Source organism: Peromyscus eremicus, chromosome 2 (genome assembly GCF_949786415.1).
Source record: "Peromyscus eremicus chromosome 2, PerEre_H2_v1, whole genome shotgun sequence".
In the NCBI taxonomy this organism is placed as follows: Eukaryota; Metazoa; Chordata; class Mammalia; order Rodentia; family Cricetidae; genus Peromyscus; species Peromyscus eremicus.
The window spans coordinates 137519892-137541053 of record NC_081417.1 but is presented as its reverse complement, the minus strand read 5'-3'; the positions used below and the strand labels follow the sequence as shown (position 1 = coordinate 137541053).

At 40.9% G+C, this 21162-nt stretch overlaps 1 protein-coding gene and 1 non-coding gene across 2 annotated transcripts in view; both read left to right on the top strand.

Moving 5' to 3' along the window:
* Positions 1 to 21162, top strand: part of LOC131904046 (protein argonaute-3) — a 74790-nt gene that overhangs the window by 36594 nt on the left and 17034 nt on the right. The window contains exons 5-11 of the mRNA XM_059254967.1: positions 1313 to 1447; positions 6303 to 6390; positions 6511 to 6658; positions 7842 to 7961; positions 14666 to 14788; positions 15306 to 15439; positions 17145 to 17329. Coding sequence (XP_059110950.1) covers positions 1313 to 1447; positions 6303 to 6390; positions 6511 to 6658; positions 7842 to 7961; positions 14666 to 14788; positions 15306 to 15439; positions 17145 to 17329 — 933 coding nt within the window. The remainder of the gene's footprint in view (positions 1 to 1312; positions 1448 to 6302; positions 6391 to 6510; positions 6659 to 7841; positions 7962 to 14665; positions 14789 to 15305; positions 15440 to 17144; positions 17330 to 21162) is intronic.
* On the top strand, positions 12305 to 12428 carry LOC131905440 (small nucleolar RNA SNORA17). The gene has a single exon (XR_009377952.1). It is a non-coding gene; the product is annotated as a small nucleolar RNA SNORA17 (small nucleolar RNA).

Below are 21162 nucleotides of genomic sequence, written 5' to 3'. Positions count from 1 at the left end.
TATTCCCACAATTTTTCAGTAAAAGAATGTAATGTGGGGCTGGAGAGATGGTTTAATGGTTAAGAGCATAGTCTTCCTGCCTGAGTTCCATCTTCAGGACCCACATTGGGCAGCTCATAGCCACCTGTGACTCCAGCTACTGGGAGGTCAAACTCTGTTCTGTCCTCTGAGGTCACTGTACACTCACATGCAAGTACCCTCCTATAGGCACATATACATGCATAATTTTTTAATCTTAAAAAAATAAGATTAAATGTAGTGGTATACACCTTTAATCCCAGCACTTAGGAGGCAAAGGGAGGTAAGTCTGTAAGTTTGAGGCCAACCTGGGCTACATATTGAGTTCCAGACCGGCAAGTGCTACACAGTGAAACGCTGTCAGAAGAAGAAGAAAAAGGAGGAGGAGGAGGAGGAGGAGGAGGAGGAGGAGGAGGAGGAAGAGAAAGAAGAAGAAGGAGAAGGAGAAGAAGAAGAAGAAGAAGAAGAAGAAGAAGAAGAAGAAGAAGAAGAAGAAGAGGAGGAGAAAGAGGAAGAAGAAGAAATGTATGGTCTACTAACCATCTTGTAGTTCCAAAATCCAGAGATAAGAAACCATTTAAAATAACTGTGCTGCTTAATACACAGGTGGTTAAACCCCCAGCTGTTGCTCAGGACCACTTGGCAGATACCCCTGGTATGATCTGTTGCTTGGGTTTAATACTCTAATACTGGGGGCTGGAGAAATGGCTCAGCAGTTAAGAGCACTGGCTGTTCTTCTAGAGGTCCTGAGTTCAATTCCCAGCATCCACATGGTGGCTCACAACCATCTGTAATGAGATCTGGTGCCCTCTTCTGGCATGTAGGCAGAACATTGTATACATAATAAATAAATAAATCTTTAAAAAAAAATACTGTAATACTGTCTTCTTAAGTCCTTACAAGATAATGGACGGTTTCTCTAGAAGAAACTGTAGCATGGGAGCATAGGAAGCCTTGTTTAAGAAATAATCCACTCTCTTCTCTGCTAAAGGACCCAGGCATTCTTTGGCTTCACAAGTTCTTGGCTCATAGAACACTTCACTGTGAAAATAGTTACTCATGGTGAAAGAGATAGATTATAAAAACTATAGTATTTGACCTTTCTATTCTTATACCTCAGAAATCAAATTGCTTCATTTTGGAAAACACACACATGTGTGTGTTGGGGGGTATAATGTATATTATATGTACTGACATGAGGGATCATTTTAACTGTACATAGTTAATTATGGAAACTTACAATGAAGTTTCTGGATTTTTAATATTAATTTATACTATTTGTGTTTTTTCTTAGTTTCTGCCACTGCCTTCTACAAAGCACAGCCTGTAATTCAGTTCATGTGTGAAGTTCTTGACATTCATAACATTGATGAGCAACCCAGACCTCTGACTGATTCTCATCGGGTAAAATTCACTAAGGAGATAAAAGGTGAGTTCATTAGCATTTAGAATACTATACTTTCAGACATCATTCCTATAGTTTGTTACTAATTAGCATTTAAAACAGCTTGACTATAAAATGCATGGTAAGACAACTTTCTATTCAAGTGTCTTTATCATTAGGATCAATCTGTGTGATATGCCCAATAAAATATAGAATAATTATAAAATATCACATCAGATCCATTACTGTAGCCTCCTAGGTAGTGGCTGAATGAAGAATATGCTAAGTAGACCAGCTACATTTCTGTTTTTGTGAATGCTGTCCCATACTAGCTGGAGAGATGAGTGTGTCTCATGGGAAAAAGTTTCTCTAATACTATCTTTTTAAAGTAAGAATCTTATCTTTAAAATATTGTTACGTTAGAATTTGACTCACTCTTTGAACATATTCTGATTAATGATCTCATTATTTTTCTAAAATTACAGTTTTTTAAAATCTTATTTCTTTGGAATTGTAGAATATAGAGTTCAGTAGTTTCATGTGTTATTCTAGACTTGTACCTAGCTATGTAATGTACATTATAGAGGTACCTATCTTACTTAGCTAAAATTTTTACGGTGGTGTTACATCATATGCATTTAACTAAAAAAGTTATGTCTATGGTCCCTCAAGTGAAAACTACTTTAATAGTGTTCTGATATTATATTCTGTGCATATTTGCTCCTTCTGTATATTTTTAAATGCATTTACAGCTTTGTGTTCAAACTCACATACACTGTGCTTTATTAGCAATTTTGGGGATTTTTAAAAAGCAATTTAATTGTGTACAATTCTTTTCTTATTTATGACTTCAGTATCTAATCCTCATGTAAGATGTAACTCCACTGTATTTAGTGCAGTATGTAGTTAAGAAGCAAAACCAGATAATATCTAGTAAGAAGTAACAAACTTTGTTTATATTAAATGTTACATCTTAAATAGACAGAAATAATTATGTTGTTTTATTTTAAGATTTTACCTATTTGTTGCAGATAATTTTCAGCTTGTGGTTTGAAGGAAGCGTTCAAGTTTGTTCACTGAACATCTTTCAGTCCCCCAAACCAATTAGAGTAGGTGAATACATCCTGCTTGTTCCAGTTATCATTCATTATTTGCCATTCAGTAACAACAAAAAGGAGACAGTCATTGTAATAAAGCATTAAAAGGAAAGCCCTTCCTGTTTTGTTAATAAGCATCCATCTATCTCAAGTTATATAAGTGCCAAATTAAGAAACTGATTGTTTTCAACCATCTCATTGTCCTTCCACAATCTGTTTTAACTACAGTTAGCATTGTCAGGAGGTTAGTGCATTACCTCCCATTATATATGTGATCATCTAAGTGCCATGGTTTCTAGTGGAGTTGCTGCTTAGTTACCACCTCTGACATCATGCCATCACTTACATTCTTTTGCGGTAACTATGCAATCAACTCATATCACCACTCTATCACAGAAAATACAAGATGTACAGAACAAGGATTCAACTGCTGCCCGAAGAGCATGGACTCGATCTTAACTTCAACTGCTCAGGGGCCCAAAGAAATGACTGAAAAATTGACTAGAAAGCATTATAAAGTTGATGTTATAGTGAAGGTAAAGCCAAGTTTATAGGTTAAATATTTATTGAAGCCAAACTTTTTGGTTGGATGGAGGGTTTGGGGAGGGACCTGGGCAGGGAATTATCTATTCCATTCTTTATAATTTTAACTTTTTGCTAGCCCCTGGATTTGGTCTAATTATTAGGTACCTATGATCTTAAATTTGGGGTAGAAAATCTGGGTTGTATCTAATTAATAAACCAGTATTTTTTTCCTCTATTCAAAGTTGAGAAGACCTTTTTGAAAAAGAGGAGTCTTTAAAGTACATCATGTATTCCTATTACAGGAACTCAAAAAAAATAGATTTTTGTGTTCAGTGATGTTTGGGTTTAAGTTTTAACTTACATAAGGAATTTGGTGATAGCTGCTAAATAGTGCCATAAATTCTGTCATAATTAATTTTACTATATTGATTGTATTCTAGTTAAAACTTACTTCCAACCAGTTAGTAATGGAGTGATTTTTTTTTTGTCAGTAATTCTTGGAACGTACACAGCAGGAATATTGGGGAAATGAATGATAATTTTATACATATAAGAGCACTAATTTAGTAAAAACTTGTTTTATAAGGATGTAGAACCTTATTTATAGAAAATACATTTTTATATAAAACTATATTTTTTTAAATCATGAGGAAACCTTGAAAATAAATAGTTAACTGGTTCAGATAACAGAAACTTATTTTATTGGTTTTTTTTCTCCTAAACATCATATTTTTACATTGCTTGCTTCATATTATGGCTGTCTCCATAAGGCCTCCCTTTGCATTTGCTGGCCTCCTTCATAATAACATAATAAATATTTGAAACTTTAATTTTAGAAGTGTAGTTATAATGAAACATTACTTCTCAGTGATTTAATTTTTATTAAGAATACTTTTAAAGAAAAACCACTTACTATCCTAATTTGTGCTGATATAGCAAAAGAAAATACCATTTACTGTGAGTGTGCTTTATGTTTGGTGCTATAGTTAATAGTTAGGTAAGAAAAAAATTACACTGTGGTAGGGTTTCTCTTGGCATTTTGTACTGGATAATTCCTTGCTGAGTTGGGAGGTACAATTCTGCACTTTTAGACTGTTTAGAAGTGTCTAGCCTCTACTCACCAACTGCCAGTGATATCACCTAGTTAGTGTAAGAGTCACAGCAGTCTTCCTGGGGCTGGAGTGTAGCTTAGTGGTGAAGCACTTGCCTAATGTGTGCCAAGGCCCTGGAATTGCTCACTGCAACACACACACACACACACACACACACACACACACACACACACACACACACACACAGTTTCTCCCGGCATTACCCAATGTCCCAGGGTCAGAGGTAAGCAGAACCACATTCAGATGAGAAGCACTGCACTGTAGGAATTACAGATAGAAAAGTAAAATTACTTAAATGTAATAACCATAATTTCTGTTGAGAAACTGAAACTTCTCCATTTGTACCCTTCTAGACTCACTCTTCAGAGCTAGACCAGACTTTAAAAATGGACCAGTTTTTCTGTGAAGAGTAACTATTATATGACTATTTGTTGACTCCTGGGTTACTACATTGGCCAATATGACAGCCAGGAGTCTGTGTAACTAACTTAATTAAAATTAAAGTTTCACTTTATCAGGCACATTAGCTGCATTTCCTGTAATCAGTAACACATTCCTAATGATTCCCATATTAGTACAAACATAAAACATCATCTCAGGACATTCTGTTTCTCCTGCTGGAAATGGTGGCTCACACCTTTGATCCCAGCACTAGGAAGGCAGAGGCAGGCGGATCTCTGTGAGTTCAAGGGCAGCCTGGTCTACAGTGACTGCTGTTCTGCCCCCACTACCCCCCCCCAAAAAAAACAAGAAACTTCCTGAAGATTGTCAACTGATATGCCAGGCATGGGGGTATACCCCTGTAACCCCACGAACTCAGAAGGCTGAGGAAGAAAGGTAAATCCAAGGCCAATGTGGGCAACTCAGCAAGACCCTGTCTTAAAAACAAAATGGAAAGAGCGGAGGATACAGCTCAGTGGCAGGGCACTTGCCTGATATGCACAAGGCCCTGAGCACCTCAAAACAAGGTTTTCTTCTTCAGCCAAGGATTTAAAGCCCATTTCTTTCTAGCATTGTCCTGGAATCCTTGAATCACTGAAGTCCATAAATAAACTACAGACCTAGAAATATTTAAAATTACAGACTGGAGAGGTGGCTCAGTGGTTAAGAGCACTGGCTGTTCTTCCAGAGGACTTGGGTTCAATTCCCAGCACCCACATGGCAGCTCACAACTGTAACTCCAGTCCCAGGGGATCTGACACCATCACACTAATCCACATATAATTAAATAAATCTTTAAAAAAAAAAAAAAAAGAATTATTTGGAGGATCCCCAGTGTGGTGGCGCACACCTTTAATTCCAGCGCTCATGAGGCAAAGACAGATGGGTCTTTGTGAGTTCTAAGCCAGCCTGGTCTACATAGCAAGTTCCAGTACAGCCAGGGATACATAGAGAGGCCCTGTCTCCAAAAAATACAAAAGAATTATTTGGAGGATTGACAAGATGGCTCAACTGGCAAATTCACTTGCCACCAAGCTTGGCAGCCTGGGTTTCATCCCCAGAACCCACGTGGTGGAAGAAAAAACCCAATTCCTGTAAACAGTCCTGCGACCTCCACGTTCATATGTGCATGAACATACACATACACACATACATGCACACACACACAAAATAAAGATCTTTAAGAGTTAAGAATTATTTATCTTCCATTCTAATTGCCACTATTGTTAAGAAAAAAATTAATATATTAAGAGAAATTCTTAATAAAAATGTCAGTCTAGTTCTGATAAAAGGACCAGGGTTTTTTTCTGCCTGCTTCATAGATCTGTGAAGGACTTCCTTCTTGAACTTTATGAAACTCTGATCTTCAGTCACTGTGTGATAAGGGGCTATTTAAATACTTGGGCTCTTATTCCTGGGTTTATTGTAATGATTTTTGTCTAGTGGAGCTAGAAACTTTGTCCCTTGATCTTTGGGCTTAGCAAATCATAGGATTTTCTTTTTTAACATATAGAGCTTGATAGAGTAAGAAAAATATTTGGTACTCAAAGGTCTGTCACTGTTATAACAATTCTTAGCAATGTCATATCTAAAACTCCCTGATATCACCTTGCCTGTATCACAGATTTTCTGCCTGCTCAGAACTGAGGTTTCATAGTAGTGAACAGACTGGGTCAGTATTTTTCATGGGATTTCTGTAACCTTCATTTTTCTTGTTGGGAACAGGTCTGAAGGTTGAAGTGACTCATTGTGGAACAATGAGACGGAAATACCGTGTTTGTAATGTAACAAGAAGGCCTGCCAGCCATCAAACGTAAGGAAGCTGTGCTTTCCCCAGCAGTGATGTGAGACAGCTGACTCTAAGGAAGGGGTTGGTAGTTTGCTAGTTCATGATAGGATAAGAGTTGCTCATGTCAGCTCCTCTTTTTTCCAGCTTTCCTTTGCAATTAGAAAATGGCCAAACTGTGGAGAGAACTGTAGCTCAGTATTTCAGAGAAAAGTACGCTCTTCAGCTGAAGTACCCTCACCTTCCCTGTCTGCAAGTGGGGCAGGAGCAGAAGCATACGTACCTGCCTCTAGAAGTAATTAATGTCTTTACACTGCTTATGACTAGCTTCTGTTCATCTTTCTCTGTGTGCGTGCGTGCGTGTGTGCGTGTGCGTGTGCGTGTGCGTGTGCGTGTGCGTGTGTGTGTGTGTGTGTGTGTGTGTGTGTGTGTATGTGCGCACGATTATGTAGGCCAGAGGAGGACATCAGGAGTCTTCCTATATTGCTGTCCATCCATTTTTTGAGATGAGGTCTCTCACTGAATCTGAACTTACTGTTTGAGCTGGACTAGCTGACCAGCGACCCTCCAGGATCTGACTCTCCTGTTCCCCTCTCTCTCCTCCCAGCACTGAGGTTACAGGCATTCACCACTAGGCCTTGCTTTTTACATTGGTGCTAGGGATCTGAACTCAGGTTCCAATGCAGCAAGCACTTTATCCACAGAGTCATCTCCCTGGCCCTGTTCATCATTCTTCTAGGATCTTTTATGGCCTGTGATTTATCTGAATCTCACATTTATTTTTGAATTTGAACGATTTTTAAATTCTAATTTTTGTTAAGACTTCACTAAATAAAATAGTATGTGTTTTAGTCAGAGTGCCTGTTGCTGTGATAAAGCATCATGGCCAGCAGCAACTTGGGAAGGAAAGGATTTATTTGTCTTATACTTCCACCTCACTGTTCATCATCAAAGGAAGTCAGGACAGGAACTCAAGCAGCAGGGCAGGAACCCGGAGGCAGGAGCTGATGCAGACGCCATGGAGGGGTGCTGCTTACTGGCTTGCTCCCCATGACTTGTACAGTCTGCTTTCTTATAGAACCCAGGACCTCCAGCCCAGGGATGGCACCACTCACAATGGGCTGGGCCCTCCCTCATCAATCACTAAGGCATTTTCTTAATTGAGGTTCCCTCCCCTGAGATGATTCTAGTTTGTGTAAAGTTGACATAAAACCAGCCAACACAGTATGAAAAAAGTTCACCCATAGTTCTACCGTTGTTAGCATTTTTGCTATGCTTCTTTCAGTCTTTTTATCCTGTTTGCCTTTTACCTAATTATAATCATGTGATCATGTACTTTGTTCTCTACTTTTTACTTAACATGATAGTAAAAAGAAGTAGGTAAATAAGTAGATTTTAAATTTTTTATTTAACATGTGATTGACATTGAGTGAATTCTAACAAAAATATGTCCATTGTATAAATTGTTTTGTTTCCAGGTCTGTAATATTGTGGCTGGGCAACGGTGTATCAAGAAACTAACTGACAATCAGACTTCTACTATGATTAAGGCAACAGCAAGATCCGCACCAGACAGACAAGAGGAAATTAGCAGATTGGTTAGTACATAACTCTAGAAATAGGAATTTAAAGTCTATTAGGGTGAGCTACTCAAAAACAATGTCCTTACCAGCTGATGCCACATTACCATTTCATGAACTGTCAGAACTAAAAGAGATCATAGAGCCAGGTGTAGTGGCGGACGCCTTTAGTCCCAGCACTTGGGAGGCAGAGGCAGGTGGATCTCCGTGAGTTCATGGCCAGCCTGGTCTACAGAGTAAGTTCCAGGACAGCCAGAACTACACAGTGAGACCCTATCTCAAGAAGAAGAGAAAGAGAGTTATCATGGTGTAATCTACGGTGTGGGAGAGGGGTAAACATTAGTAAGTTATATGAGAAGGGTTTCGTTCTTCTAATTTAACTCTAGACCATTTAAATCTAGGGAACAGACTCAACAGAACTAATGTTTTGATATAGTTAACTGAACCCCCACCTAAAAGAAGGGCAAAGGGGAAACATCCAATTATTATAACAAGAAATACTAAAACTATAATATTAACAGTCAGTCTAGAATTTCTTAGCTACTAGTGTCAGACTGACAACTGTATACTTCATGCCTGTAATCCCAGCTCTCAGGAGACTGAGGCAGGGGGCTCATTCTAAATTTTGGGCCTTTCTGGGCTACATAGACAACCTTATCTACAAACATACAAACAACTGGGCCTTGTAATCCCAGCACTTGGGAGGCTAAGGCAGGAGGATTGCCATGAGTTGGAGGCCAACCCAGCCTAGACTACAGAGTAAGAACCTGTCTCAACAACAAACCGGTTTCAATAATTCAGGACTCCTCAAGTCTTGTAGAAGAGAGGGGCAGGATGCTAGTATCACTTGATAAAATTCACATTACCGCTTCACAGTGTATATATATTTCAAAACATCATGTTTTGCCCAATAAAAATACACAGTGGATTTTACAAGGCTCTTGGCAAACAAACAAACAACAACAAAAAACCTGTCTGCTGCTCCAGACCCCTCAACTGGTGTTCCAGGAAGGGGAACCATCAGGAACAAACTCCTGAACAATGTCACATCCTACCAGAATGGAAAATGCAAGCTTTTCCATTACATTGGCAACTTCTCCATCTCAAAAGCAAACCACAGTGATTACCATTGCAAAAGAAATACAGAGAAGGCTGGGAGTAATAGAGCATTCTTTAGTCCCCGCACTTGGGAGGCAATGGCAAGAAGATCTCTATGAGTTCAAGGCCAGCCTGGTCTACATAGCAAGCTCCAGGACAGCCAGGACTACATAGAAAGACCCTGTCTCCATGTCTTAGTTAGGGTTTCTATTGCTATAAGGAAACACCATGATCACAGCAACTCTTACAAAGGAAGAACATTGAATTGGGATGGCTTACATTTTCAGAGGTGTAGTCCATTATCATCATGGTGGGGCATGGTGGTGTGCAGACAGACATAGTGCTGGAGCTGAAACTCCTACATCTTGATAGGCAGGCAACAGGAAATGGTCTGTCTCACTGGCATGACTTGAGCATATATAAGATCTCAAAGCCAGCCTCCAACAAGACCACACCTACTCCAGCAAGGCTACACTTCCTAATAGTGCCACTCCCTGTGGGGGCCATTTCTCTCAAAATAAGGAAAGAAGGAAAAAGAAATACAGAGATGTCCTACTCATCAACCTGACCATTGCTGTCTGAGTTCTTCCATGAAATCCTGAGCACAGGGAAATAGGAGAGATAATCCCTGAGGAACTGAGGACAGCATACCCTCTGGGAGCTCAGTGACACTTCAGGCCTTTGTGTGGACTGCAGCCAGCAAACAGCAGCTTGTCCAATCCCAGTGATCCTGAGGAAACTTCCAAAACCGAGGCTGGAGTACAGTCACCTCTTCATTTCTGAAGCACCCAGAAGCTCTGGGGAAAGAGACAGAGTTCATTATCAGGACCACATTTAGTCTCACTTGTCTTCCATTGGAATTGGGGATACTCGGAAGGGCAAAGATCTAGTGTCTCCTGTTCATATTACCCTTGAGGCGGTCATGCTCTAGCCCCTATGGAGGACTTCCGGAGTTAGCTATGAGTTCTGAAGCCAACAGACAGCACAGTCCCAGTTGACTAACTCTACTGATTCATTCTGAGACTTACCACTTCCCAACTCCAGGCACTTCTGTTATGTATTCACACAACAGATAAAGTGACTGTCATTAAGAGAATGCAGCAACATAGGAAATGCTTACATTACACATTACGTGAAAACAATTATATTAGTGTACGGGACCTCAAATGATAAGGCAGACTTGTATCAACATGTTAAAAATGATGTCTCAGGGTAATACAATTATAAGGAACTTTTATTTGCTTTCTTTTTTTTTTTTCTTTCCCAAGACAGGGTTTCTCTGTGTAGCTTTGGCTGTCCTGGATATCACTCTGTGGACCATGCTGGCCTTGAACTCAAAGATTGACCTGCCTCTACCTACTGAGTTCTGGGATTAAAGGTGTATGCCACCACCACTTGGCTTATTTTCTTTCTTAGTTTTCTTTTTCTAATTGTGATTTATTATCTTTGTGTGCATGTGTACATGTATATAGCTAGAAGTTTTCCTGTGTCCCTGCTGGCTGGTGATCTGGACAAATCTCTCCCACTCACATCCCCCAAGTAAACACAGAGGCTTATATTAATTATAACTGCTTGGCCATTATCTCAGACTTATTACTGACTAGCTCTTACACTTAAATTAACCCATAATTCTTACCTATGTTTAGCCATGTGGCTTGGTACTTTTTCTCGGTTCTGCCTTGTCATCTTGCTTCCTCTGTGTCTGGCTGGCGACTCCTGACTCAGCCTTCCTCTTCCCAGAATTCTCCTCATCTGCTCACCCCGCCTATACTTCCTGCCTGGCTACTGGCCAATCAGCATTTTATTTATCAACCAATCAGAGCAACACACATTCACAGCATACAGAACATCCCACGGCATGTGTATGTGTGTGGGCGTGCACATGTACATGTATGTGTGTGGGTGTATGTGTGGGCCACAGCACAGCTGAAAAGGTCTGAGGAATCCGCTGAGGAAAAGATTGCTGAATCAGTTCTCTTCTTCCTCCATGTGGGTCCCAGGGATCAGGGGTTGAACTCAAGTCATCAAGCTTGGAGGCAGGAGCTTTACCCACCAAGCCATCTTCTTTCCTGTTTTTCTATGAAGATCATGCATTACTTTTATGATAAAATATTTTAAAGTTAAGAGTACACAATATTATCTGTTCATTTCTAAAAACTAAACTTAAGTAAATAAATAAATTGAGGCTGAAGAGATGGCCCTGTGGTTAAGAGTACTTTCTGCATTGGGAGAGGACATGCATCAGGAGGCTCACACGCACCTGTGATTCTAGCATAGGGAATCTGACACTATCTTCTGGTATTTTTTAAATAAACTGATAGAATACTCAAAATAGAGTGAGATTTTTTTGTTTTGTTTTTAAAGAATACCTAGATCGTATGTCACTCTCCCCTGAATATCATTTAAACTGTCTGAGCAAACAAAGGGGGGATCAATAAATATGAATATATTCCCCAACAGTTTACTGGCACTTTCAGAATTTTTTTTCCATACAGGGTTTTTCTATGCAACAGCCCTGGCTGTCCTAGAACTCACTCTGTAGACCAGGCTGGCCTTGAACTCACAGAAATCCTCCTGAGTGCTGTGTACCGCCACACCCAGCATTTGTTCAGGTTTTAATATTACTTTACACATTTTGTTTTTGAAACAGTTTCTGTTGTTTTATTAACCAAAAATTTAAAATAGTTTGATAATCATTTGTCAGATGCACAGTTGAGGGACTAAACATTGCCTAGCCTGCCAAAGGCCCTGGTTTCAATCCCCAGCATCATATACAACCACTGTGGTAGCACATACCTGCATTCCCTGTACTCGGGAAGCAGACACTGGAAGATTAGCTCAAGACCAGCTTCAGCCGGATAACAAGTTTGAGTTTGAGATCAGCCTTAGCTACATAAGCATGAAAAATAAGCACTGCATCTTATTGCTGTGATAAAACACCATGACCAAAAGCAACTTGAGGAAAAATGGGTTTATTTGGTTTATACTTCCACATCACTGTTCATCATCAAAGGAAGTCAGGACAGGAACTCAAGCAGGGCAGGAACCTGGAGGCAGGAGCTGATGCAGAGGCCATGGAGAGATGCTGCTTACTAGCCTACTTCTGGCTTGCACGCTTTCTTATAGAACCCAGGACCACCAGACCCTCCTTTGTCAATCACTAAGAAAATGCCCTACAGCCCAATCTTATAGAAGTAATTATGGTTCCCTCCTTTCAGATAACTCCAGCTTGTGTCAAGTTGGCAGAAACCTATCCAGCATACACTGTCCCTAAGACCTTACAGATACCTGTGCCATGTACTTCAGTAGATGGCAGAGAGGAGAGAGGCCATGTCTGTGCTCAGTGTTCTGAACTAGGAACATTTGAGGTACGAGCAGCCTGACGTTCTGTGGTGTCTATCAACTCACTGAAGCCCAGCTGTGGGACCACCTCTGTCCTAGTTGTTGGCTGGCCCGAGGCATCTGATGGCCTTGCACATGCTCACTGTGGGGTAGAAGAGACTCTTGTCCATGGAGGAGGTTTCAGGAAGATGATTGACTGAAGTTGCTTTTCATGTGAGCCTTGGGCACAATGCCCAGCCATGCCAGAAAGAAACATGGCCCAGTTCAGTGCCCCAAGGCTAGCCTGGACAAGTGCAGATACAGCTCCAGGTCATGGGCCTCACAGGTGTGCCCACTGTCACCTGACCAAAAACCTGCTGAAGCACCTCCACAGGCTTCTGTTGGGGGAATCTAGGTTCTGGGCTGTTCCACACTTCTTGTTCTAGAAGCCTATATTTTTAAAGCTGTATTTTCCCAAAAAGAGTGTAGTAAGGCTATGATTACCAAGGAACTGACTAGTAGTTAAGTCAGTGGTAGTGGTACTAGGGGAATGGAAGGCCCTCCAAGATTCCATTCAACACTCCCATCTGCCCAACTGCATGTGGTCTTAGCCATAATAATTACATAAGAGGGAGAGAACTGGATGATGCACATATAGCAAATAAATTCGTTCATTCTCAAAACACAGAAACAACAAATCAGAAAGCCTCTCAGGGCTGGAAAGATGGACCAGCAGTTAAGCATTTGTTGATGTTGCAGGGTGTTGCAAAGGACCCAGGTTTGGTTCGTAGCACCCACGTGGTGGCTTATAATTGGCTGTAACTCCAGTTCCAGGGATCCAACAGTCTTCTGGCCTCTGCCAACACCAAGCATGCACAGAATGCTCATATATGTATACAGACTTTCACACAGACACAAAAAATTCTTCATTTTGTAAGCTAATAAAAATAACACCTTTGCCTTATAATTCTATAAAAAGTGAATGGTAGTTATTACATCTCATCTAATTAGGAAAATAAAGGTTGATTCTCACCCTAAATTTTTGTCTAATTATATTAGAATACGGTTTCTGTTTGTTTGTTTGTTTGTTTGTTTGTTTGTTTTGAGACAGGGTTTCTCTGTGTAGCTTTGGAGCCTGTCCTGGATCTTGCTCTGTAGACCAGGCTGGCCTCGAACTCACAAAGATCCGCCTGGCTCTGCCTCCCGAGTGCTGGGATTAAAGGCGTGCGCCACCGCTGCCCAGCTCTATATTAGGTTTCTAAGTCTTGTAAACCCTGTAAGAGAGTGCCACCTCTGTCTGTACAATCTCTGTAACTAACAGTTCTCCTTTATTACAGCTTAACTGTTCGGGAACGCAGAATCATGAAGTGGTTAAGAGAACAGGCTTCGGGTTAAAGCCTTGTTTTCCTCTCACTGTTTTAGCACCTAGTCATTTACTAGCACAATTCGTGTCTCTGTAAAATGCAGATTATAAAAGATCTATGTGGACTAGAGAGATGGCTCAGTGGTTAAGAGCGCTGGCTGTTCTTACAGAGGTCCTGAGTTCAGTTCCCAGAAACCACATGGAAGCTCACAGTCATCTGTAATAGGATCTGATGCCCTCTTCTGTCAAGCAGAGCACTCATACATGAAAGTGTAAATGTAATAATAATAATAATAAAAATCTATGTAGCTGAGTGGTGGTGGTGCACACAGCTTTAATCCCAGCACTCGGGAGGCAGAGGCAAGCAGATCTCTGAGTCTGAGGACAGCCTGGTCTACAGAGTCAATTCCAGGGCAGAAGAAAGAAAGAAAGAAAGAAAGAAAGAAAGAAAGAAAGAAAGAAAGAAAGAAAGAAAGAAAGAAAGAAAGAAAGAAAGAAAAAGAAAGAAAGAAAGAAAGAAAGAAAAAAAACTATATGTATATCATAAAGCATATGTGAAAAAAATGGTTAGGTACTTATCATCAAGCATGTTATATAGCAATGTGGTGATATTTTATTTGTCCTCTAACAAATAAAGCCTGCCTGGAGATCAGAGGAAAAAGCCAGCCACTATATTAAACATAGAGGTCAGGCAGTGGTAGCACACGCCTTTAATCCTAGCATTCAGGAGGCAGCGATTCATCGGATCTCTGTGAGTTCAAGGCCACACTGGGAACAGAATCAGGCGTGGTGGCACACGCCTTTAATCCCAGCACTAGATAACCATAGAGGTCTAAAGGTCTATACAGACAGACAAGAAATGAGAAAGAGGAGATTCTAGCAAGTACAGCGAGAGGCTAAGGAAAGTCTGAGAATAATGACAGATCTTTTCTGTTGCTAGGTAAGAAGTGCAAATTATGAAACAGATCCGTTCGTCCAGGAGTTCCAATTTAAAGTGCGGGATGAAATGGCCCACGTAACGGGACGCGTACTTCCGGCACCGATGCTCCAGTATGGAGGACGGGTAAAGCCCATCAGCAGTGTTTTAATCTCATGTAGAATTTGCTAAGTCTGGAGAGAATGGTACTCTAAGTCTTTAACTTACTATCTGATTGTTCCAACAATATGTTAGGTATTTTATTTGTTTCAAGGTGGATTTCTTTGCTTGAGTTTAGCATAATTTTTTACATGTACTTACTTATTATGAGGGGTGCACATGTGTGCCTCTGCACATGTGAAAGTTAGAGGGTAACTTGAGGAAGTCGGGTCCTCTCCTTCTACCATCTGAGTTATTGTGTGTGGTGGGGGTGTCAAACTCAGTTATCAGGCTTGGGGACAGACAAGCACCTGCCTTTACCTGCTGAACCATCTTGCTGGCCTCTTAGGTTTTAACCATATAAGTAATATTGATTTAGAACAGTCAACTCCACATAGAGTATTAAGGATGTATCAGTTCAGCAATCTGAAATGCTTACTTGAGCTCACTGAAATGCATTGTCTGGTAAAGTTTTTGTTTTACCATTGTGCTATTTCTCTTACAGAACCGGACAGTGGCAACACCAAGCCACGGCGTGTGGGACATGCGAGGAAAACAATTCCACACAGGAGTTGAAATCAAAATGTGGGCCATAGCTTGTTTCGCCACACAGAGGCAGTGCCGAGAAGAAATACTGAAGTAAGCTGCTGCATTGGTTTGGTTTGGGGACCTTGTGTGTTTGGAATTTTAAAACAATTTTTTAATTTTTATTTTTTGGTGGCACTAAGGGTGAACCCAGGACCTTGTATATCTAATAGGCTGTATTGCTGAACTACACCCCTAGCCCTGAATTCCAATTTTCAGTTATTCATCTAATGTTCTAACAAATGTTGCCTCTGTATGGAGTATATATAACCAATAAACCTTTAAAACTATTTCTGCCATCCAGCTGGGATGATCTATCATTCCAGTTACATGGGAGCTGAGGCAGGAGAATCACAAGTTAGCAAGACCCAGTCTCAAAAATCATTTGTGTGTGTGTACATGTGCACCCCACATATGTGCAAGTACATGTGGGTGTGCATTGCAGAGGTTAGCCTAAGATGTCATTCATCAGGAATTATCTACTTCCTTTTTGACCAGGGCCTCTCATTGGCCTAGAACTCACTGAATTATTTAAGTGAAAAGGTTAATAAGGAAAGAAAAGATTTCATGCTGAAGTTTCAAAGATATACATTAAGAATGAATATTTTACTCTTGAAATTATAAAGCCTGGTGTTGTGACGCACACCTTTAATCCCAGCACTCAGGAGGTAGAGGCAGGAGGATCTCTGAATTCAAGGCCAGCCTGGTCTACATAGGAAGTTCCAGGATAGCCAGGGCTACACAGAGAAACCTTGTCTCAAAAAACAAACAAGAAAGAAAGGAAGGAAGGAAAGAAGGAAGGAAGGAAGCAAGGAAGGAAGGAAGGAAGGAAGGAAGGAAGGATGAAAGAAATTATACCTGAGACTTCAAAAATTATAGCCATTGGTTAAGATAAAAAGGCATTAACTTATAGGGTCTAGTAGCATCCTCAGTTTCAAACATCCAATGGGGGTCTTGTATGTGCATATATATGTGTATACATGTGTGTATGTGTTCATGTGCAGGTATGTGCATACTTGTTGAGGACAGAAGTTGATTTCATGAGTCTTTCTAATCACCTTCCACCTTACCTTCTAAATCTAGAATTCATTAATTCAGTTAGGCTGGCTGGCCAACAAGCCACAGGGAGCCTCCCACCTCCACCTCCCCAGTGCCAACAGCACAGTCATGCACAGCAAACCTTTCACCAGCTGAGCTGTCTCTCCAGCCCCACTAGGGATTCTGTACATAGCCCCAAAGGATTAAAGGAGATTACTCTAGGTGACTGGTCCTATGTTGCCTTAACATTAGCGATCTGGTAACCTTATGTATGAAGCAAGCACACAACAATCTATACTTCATCCTCCCTTTTCATTCTTTCTTTTTTCTCTCCCTACCTCCCTCCCTCCCTCCCTCCCTCCCTTCCTCCCTCCCTTCTTCCCTTTCTTTTTGTCTTTCCTGGTTTTTCAAGACAGGGTTTCTTTGTGTAGTCCTGGCTGTCTGGGATTCACTTTGCAGAGCAGGCTGGCCTCGAACTCACTGCCTCTGCCTCCCAAGTTCTGAAATTAAAGGTGTATACCACCATGCCCAGCTTCTATTTCTTTCTTAAACTTTTCATTACTGTGAGGTAAGTTTGCAGCTGGAGATATAGCTCAGTGTAAAGTAAACACACATGGACCATGGTTTCAATCCTTAATACTACATATAGAAAAGATAAAGCATTTTGTACATTTTGATGTCTAGACAAAGGTCTTCTATTTTGTGGTTTCACCTTCTTTAGAGGTTTCACGGACCAGCTTCGAAAGATTTCCAAGGATGCGGGGATGCCCATCCAAGGCCAGCCATGCTTCTGCAAGTACGCACAGGGAGCAGACAGCGTGGAGCCCATGTTCCGACATCTCAAGAACACCTACTCAGGACTGCAGCTCATCATTGTCATCCTGCCAGGGAAGACACCAGTGTATGGTAAGGACATTTAAAATTTTTCAGGAGTGAGATTTTTAGCTCATTGCTAGAGCACTGGCCTGAGATGCACACAGACCTGAGTTTGATCTCTGGCACTGAAACAACAGAAATATTACGTTTTTTTTTTCCTTCTCCTGCTTAACATTGCTTTTAGAGTTGGATAGCCTAAAATTTTCAAATACTAAAATATATTTATACCATTGTATTTTAAACCTCATATCATTACTTTAAGGCAAAACCTGTAAGCTTATTGTAGAAAAGGAGACTCAGAGAAGTGAGTTTTAGTACCTAAGATAGATATCACAAGCAGTGCTTAAGAGAAGAATTATGTAATAAAATAGCCTTGATACCTTGAGTAGCAGGATAAGGTGGTAGGTTAGAAGCACAGAATTTTGGAGATAGACTATTTGCTCAGTGTTTCTGTGATGTGACAGAATTACCTAACTGGAGTAAGCTTTACTTTCCTTACCTGTTTAACTGAGATACTATAACAACCTTATAAAACTGTATACAAAGTAAAGTTTTGTGAGAGTAATAAAATAAATGTAATTCCATGATTCATAGGAAAACATAGTTTATAAACCATTGAATGTAGTAAAATAATGTCACCTTAGAAATGACAGGCGTGAGGTGGGACATAGCTCCATCAGGGTGAAGTGCTAGCTGTACAAGTGTGAGGACCTGACTTGATCCCCAAGAACCCACATAAGAAAAGTCAGGCGCAGCCTCATGCACCTGTAATCCCTGCACTGAGAGACAGAAACAGGAGTTTCTGGGCCAGCTGGCCAGCCAGGCTAGCCAATGGTTAGCTCCACATTCAGTGAGAGACCCTGTCTCCTAAAACAAAGGGAAGAGTGATTGAAGAAGACACCTTACACCAACTTCTGGCCTCCACCTTCAAATGCACACATGCACACACATGTGCACACACACACATGCATGTATGCACAAACACTTACACATACCCCCCCAAAAAAAAAGAAAGAGGAAGGGAGGGAGGGAGGGAGGGAGGGAGGGAGGAAGGGAGGAAATGGGGGCTGGAACAATGACTTGGTGGTTAAAAGCACTTCCAGAAGACCCAGTTTCTATTCCCAGCACCCACATGGCAGCTACCAACTGTCTGTAACTCCAGTTCCAGGGGATCTAATGCCCTCGTCTGGTCTCCATAGAAATCAGGTTTACATGAGATGCAAAGACATCCATGCAGCCAAAACACTCACAGATATAGAATAAAAATACATTTTAAAAAAAGAAAGGAAAAAAATGACAGAAGGGGCCTGAGGCTCAATAGGCAAGTGCTTGGTTATGAGTTTGTGCCAACCATCACAAAAAGCAAAAAGAGATAGAAGAAATAACAGAGGAAATTGTTACATTTGGCCACATAAAAATTGAGATTTTGTGTATCGTTAATATATTAAAATTGAAATCAACAGAACACAGCAAATGGAAACAGTAAATACTAGCTTATCATTAGAAAAAATTTGAACATATTGGTTCAACAAAGGCAATTTTTCTAGTCTTTTATTTTGTTTTAATTAATTAACTTTTGAGCTTTTCTTTAAAGACAGGGTTTCTAGACCAGGCTGGCCTTGAACTCCCTATGTAGCTGAAGATAACCTGGATTTCTGATCCTCCTGCTTTTACCTCCCAAGTGCTGAGATTAGAGGAGGTGCACACTGTCGTGCTTGGTTTATGTGATGCTGAGGACCGAAACCAGGGCCTCGTGCATGTTTGGCAAGCAGCTTACTAACTGAGCTGTATCACCAACCCTGCACATGTGTTCGTAGTCTGTAATTCAGTGGTTCAAACTCAGAATACCTGTTCAAAAGAATTTGAAGTTTATCTGTGGATATAGCTCAGTGGTGAAGCATTTGCTTAACATGCATGTGAACCTGGGTTCAGTGCCCAGCACAGAACAAAAGAAGCTACTCTGTATTGCTAATCACTAAAGTTTTTTTTTTTTTTTTTTTTTGGTTTTTCGAGACAGGGTTTCTCTGTGTAGCTTTGCGCCTTTCCTGGAACTCACTTGGTAGCCCAGGCTGGCCTCGAACTCACAGAGATCCGCCTGGCTCTGCCTCCCGAGTGCTGGGATTAAAGGCGTGCGCCACCACCGCCCGGCCTAATCACTAAAGTTTTAACTAGAGTAAGTCAGTTCTCTTAACAATGAAAATACCTATTCCAGAGAAAATTTGAATAAATATGCACTTACATACTGATGATGGGAAGCAAAGTATTTTCAAAGCCTCCAAACTGTTGACTGTTTTTTGTCTGTTTGTTTATACCTACATTACATTCATCTCCCTGCAGCCTGGTCTCTGCACCACTTCTAATAGAGAATAGAAACAAGGTTGACAGCTGCTGAGGAATTACACTCAAGGTTGACCTTCTCACACATGTGCACACACACCTGCATACACATGAACATGTAAACACATACACATGCATAAATTAAATAAATAAATACACTTTCTTAGAATAGCTTCAGATTTACAGAAGAATTGACCAGACAGTCTAGGGAGTTCCCGTGCCATCTGCCCTTTGCATAGTTTTTCCTATACAGACAATTGTTGCACAAATCTTAATTGGTCTTAATGAAAACCCAGAACCAGATATCGAGGTGAAACCTGAAAGATCAGAGAAGCAGAGCTATGGAGTACACAGGGGTCCTGGGGACTTAGCTATGTCTGGGATGGGATATCTGAGGGAAAAAAAATCTACGTACACTATGTTCTTATGTCTGTTAACTTTATTCCTCCAAGACAAAATTCTATCAATACAGCTACAGCTCCACCAGGCATTCAGGGCAGGAATAACTCTAGATACACCAAGCTCTTCATCCGTCTTCTCTATTTCTCTGGGTTTGAAATCCTGTTTCCATAGCTTCAGTCCCGTCCAGTTCCCTAGCTCATAGTCCTGCTAACGACTAAACTCCTATGCTTCCAGCCTTATCTTCGTCCTCTGTATCCTCTTTCTCCATCTCTACTCCTGGCACTCAGAAAACTCTACCCAAGATCTGCTTGCCCTCTGAGGAACCTGTCTTCCTCCCTTCTCCATCACCGCCCTTCTGTCCATTTCTACAGAAAATGCCTGCCCTGGGTATGCAGTTCGGGTTCTCTGCCTCCTCAGGAATGTTATTGTACCTCTCACCTTGATATATAAAAACCTCTTTTGTTCTCAGTCAGTTGCTCTGGAGAGCAGCTAGGCCTCAGGTTAGGGGGATGGTCTGAGCTTCATTAGTACAAGAAACAAAGCTATGTGTCTCCTGCCAGCTTGTCTTTGCTTACCTGACCTTACCCAGGTACTGGCTCCTGCAGGGAAGTTACCTAGAAGTTCAGCAGGTCTGAAACTATTTGGCCACGCAAGAATTTCATAGAAGACAGCTGAAATATTAAAGGCTGGGTAGCACCAATATTCATAATAAATAGCTTGCTTCTTGACAGGACCATTGGCCGGTCAAAATACAGCTTTAATACACAGCTGACTCTCTATAATGTATTCTTGGGGCCCACAAGAGAGAGCAAGCCACAGCCACCACCTCTTACCTCACCAACTCCTCAGTCTGAAAGAGCCCCAGTTCCTGTCCCCTCCCGCCTTATATTCCTTTCTCTGCTCTGCCCAGCCATATCACTTCCTGTCTCAACCTTCCTAGTGCTGAGATTGAAGTTGTGTGATTCCCAGCTGCTAGCATTAAAGGTGTGTGCCCCCACTGCCTGGCCTCTGTGTTTAATCTAGTGGCTTGTTCTGTCCCATGATCTTCAGGCAAATTATATTAGAGTACAACAAAATGTCACCACAGACAATTAACCTTTTTCCTTAATGCAGTACATTTACCG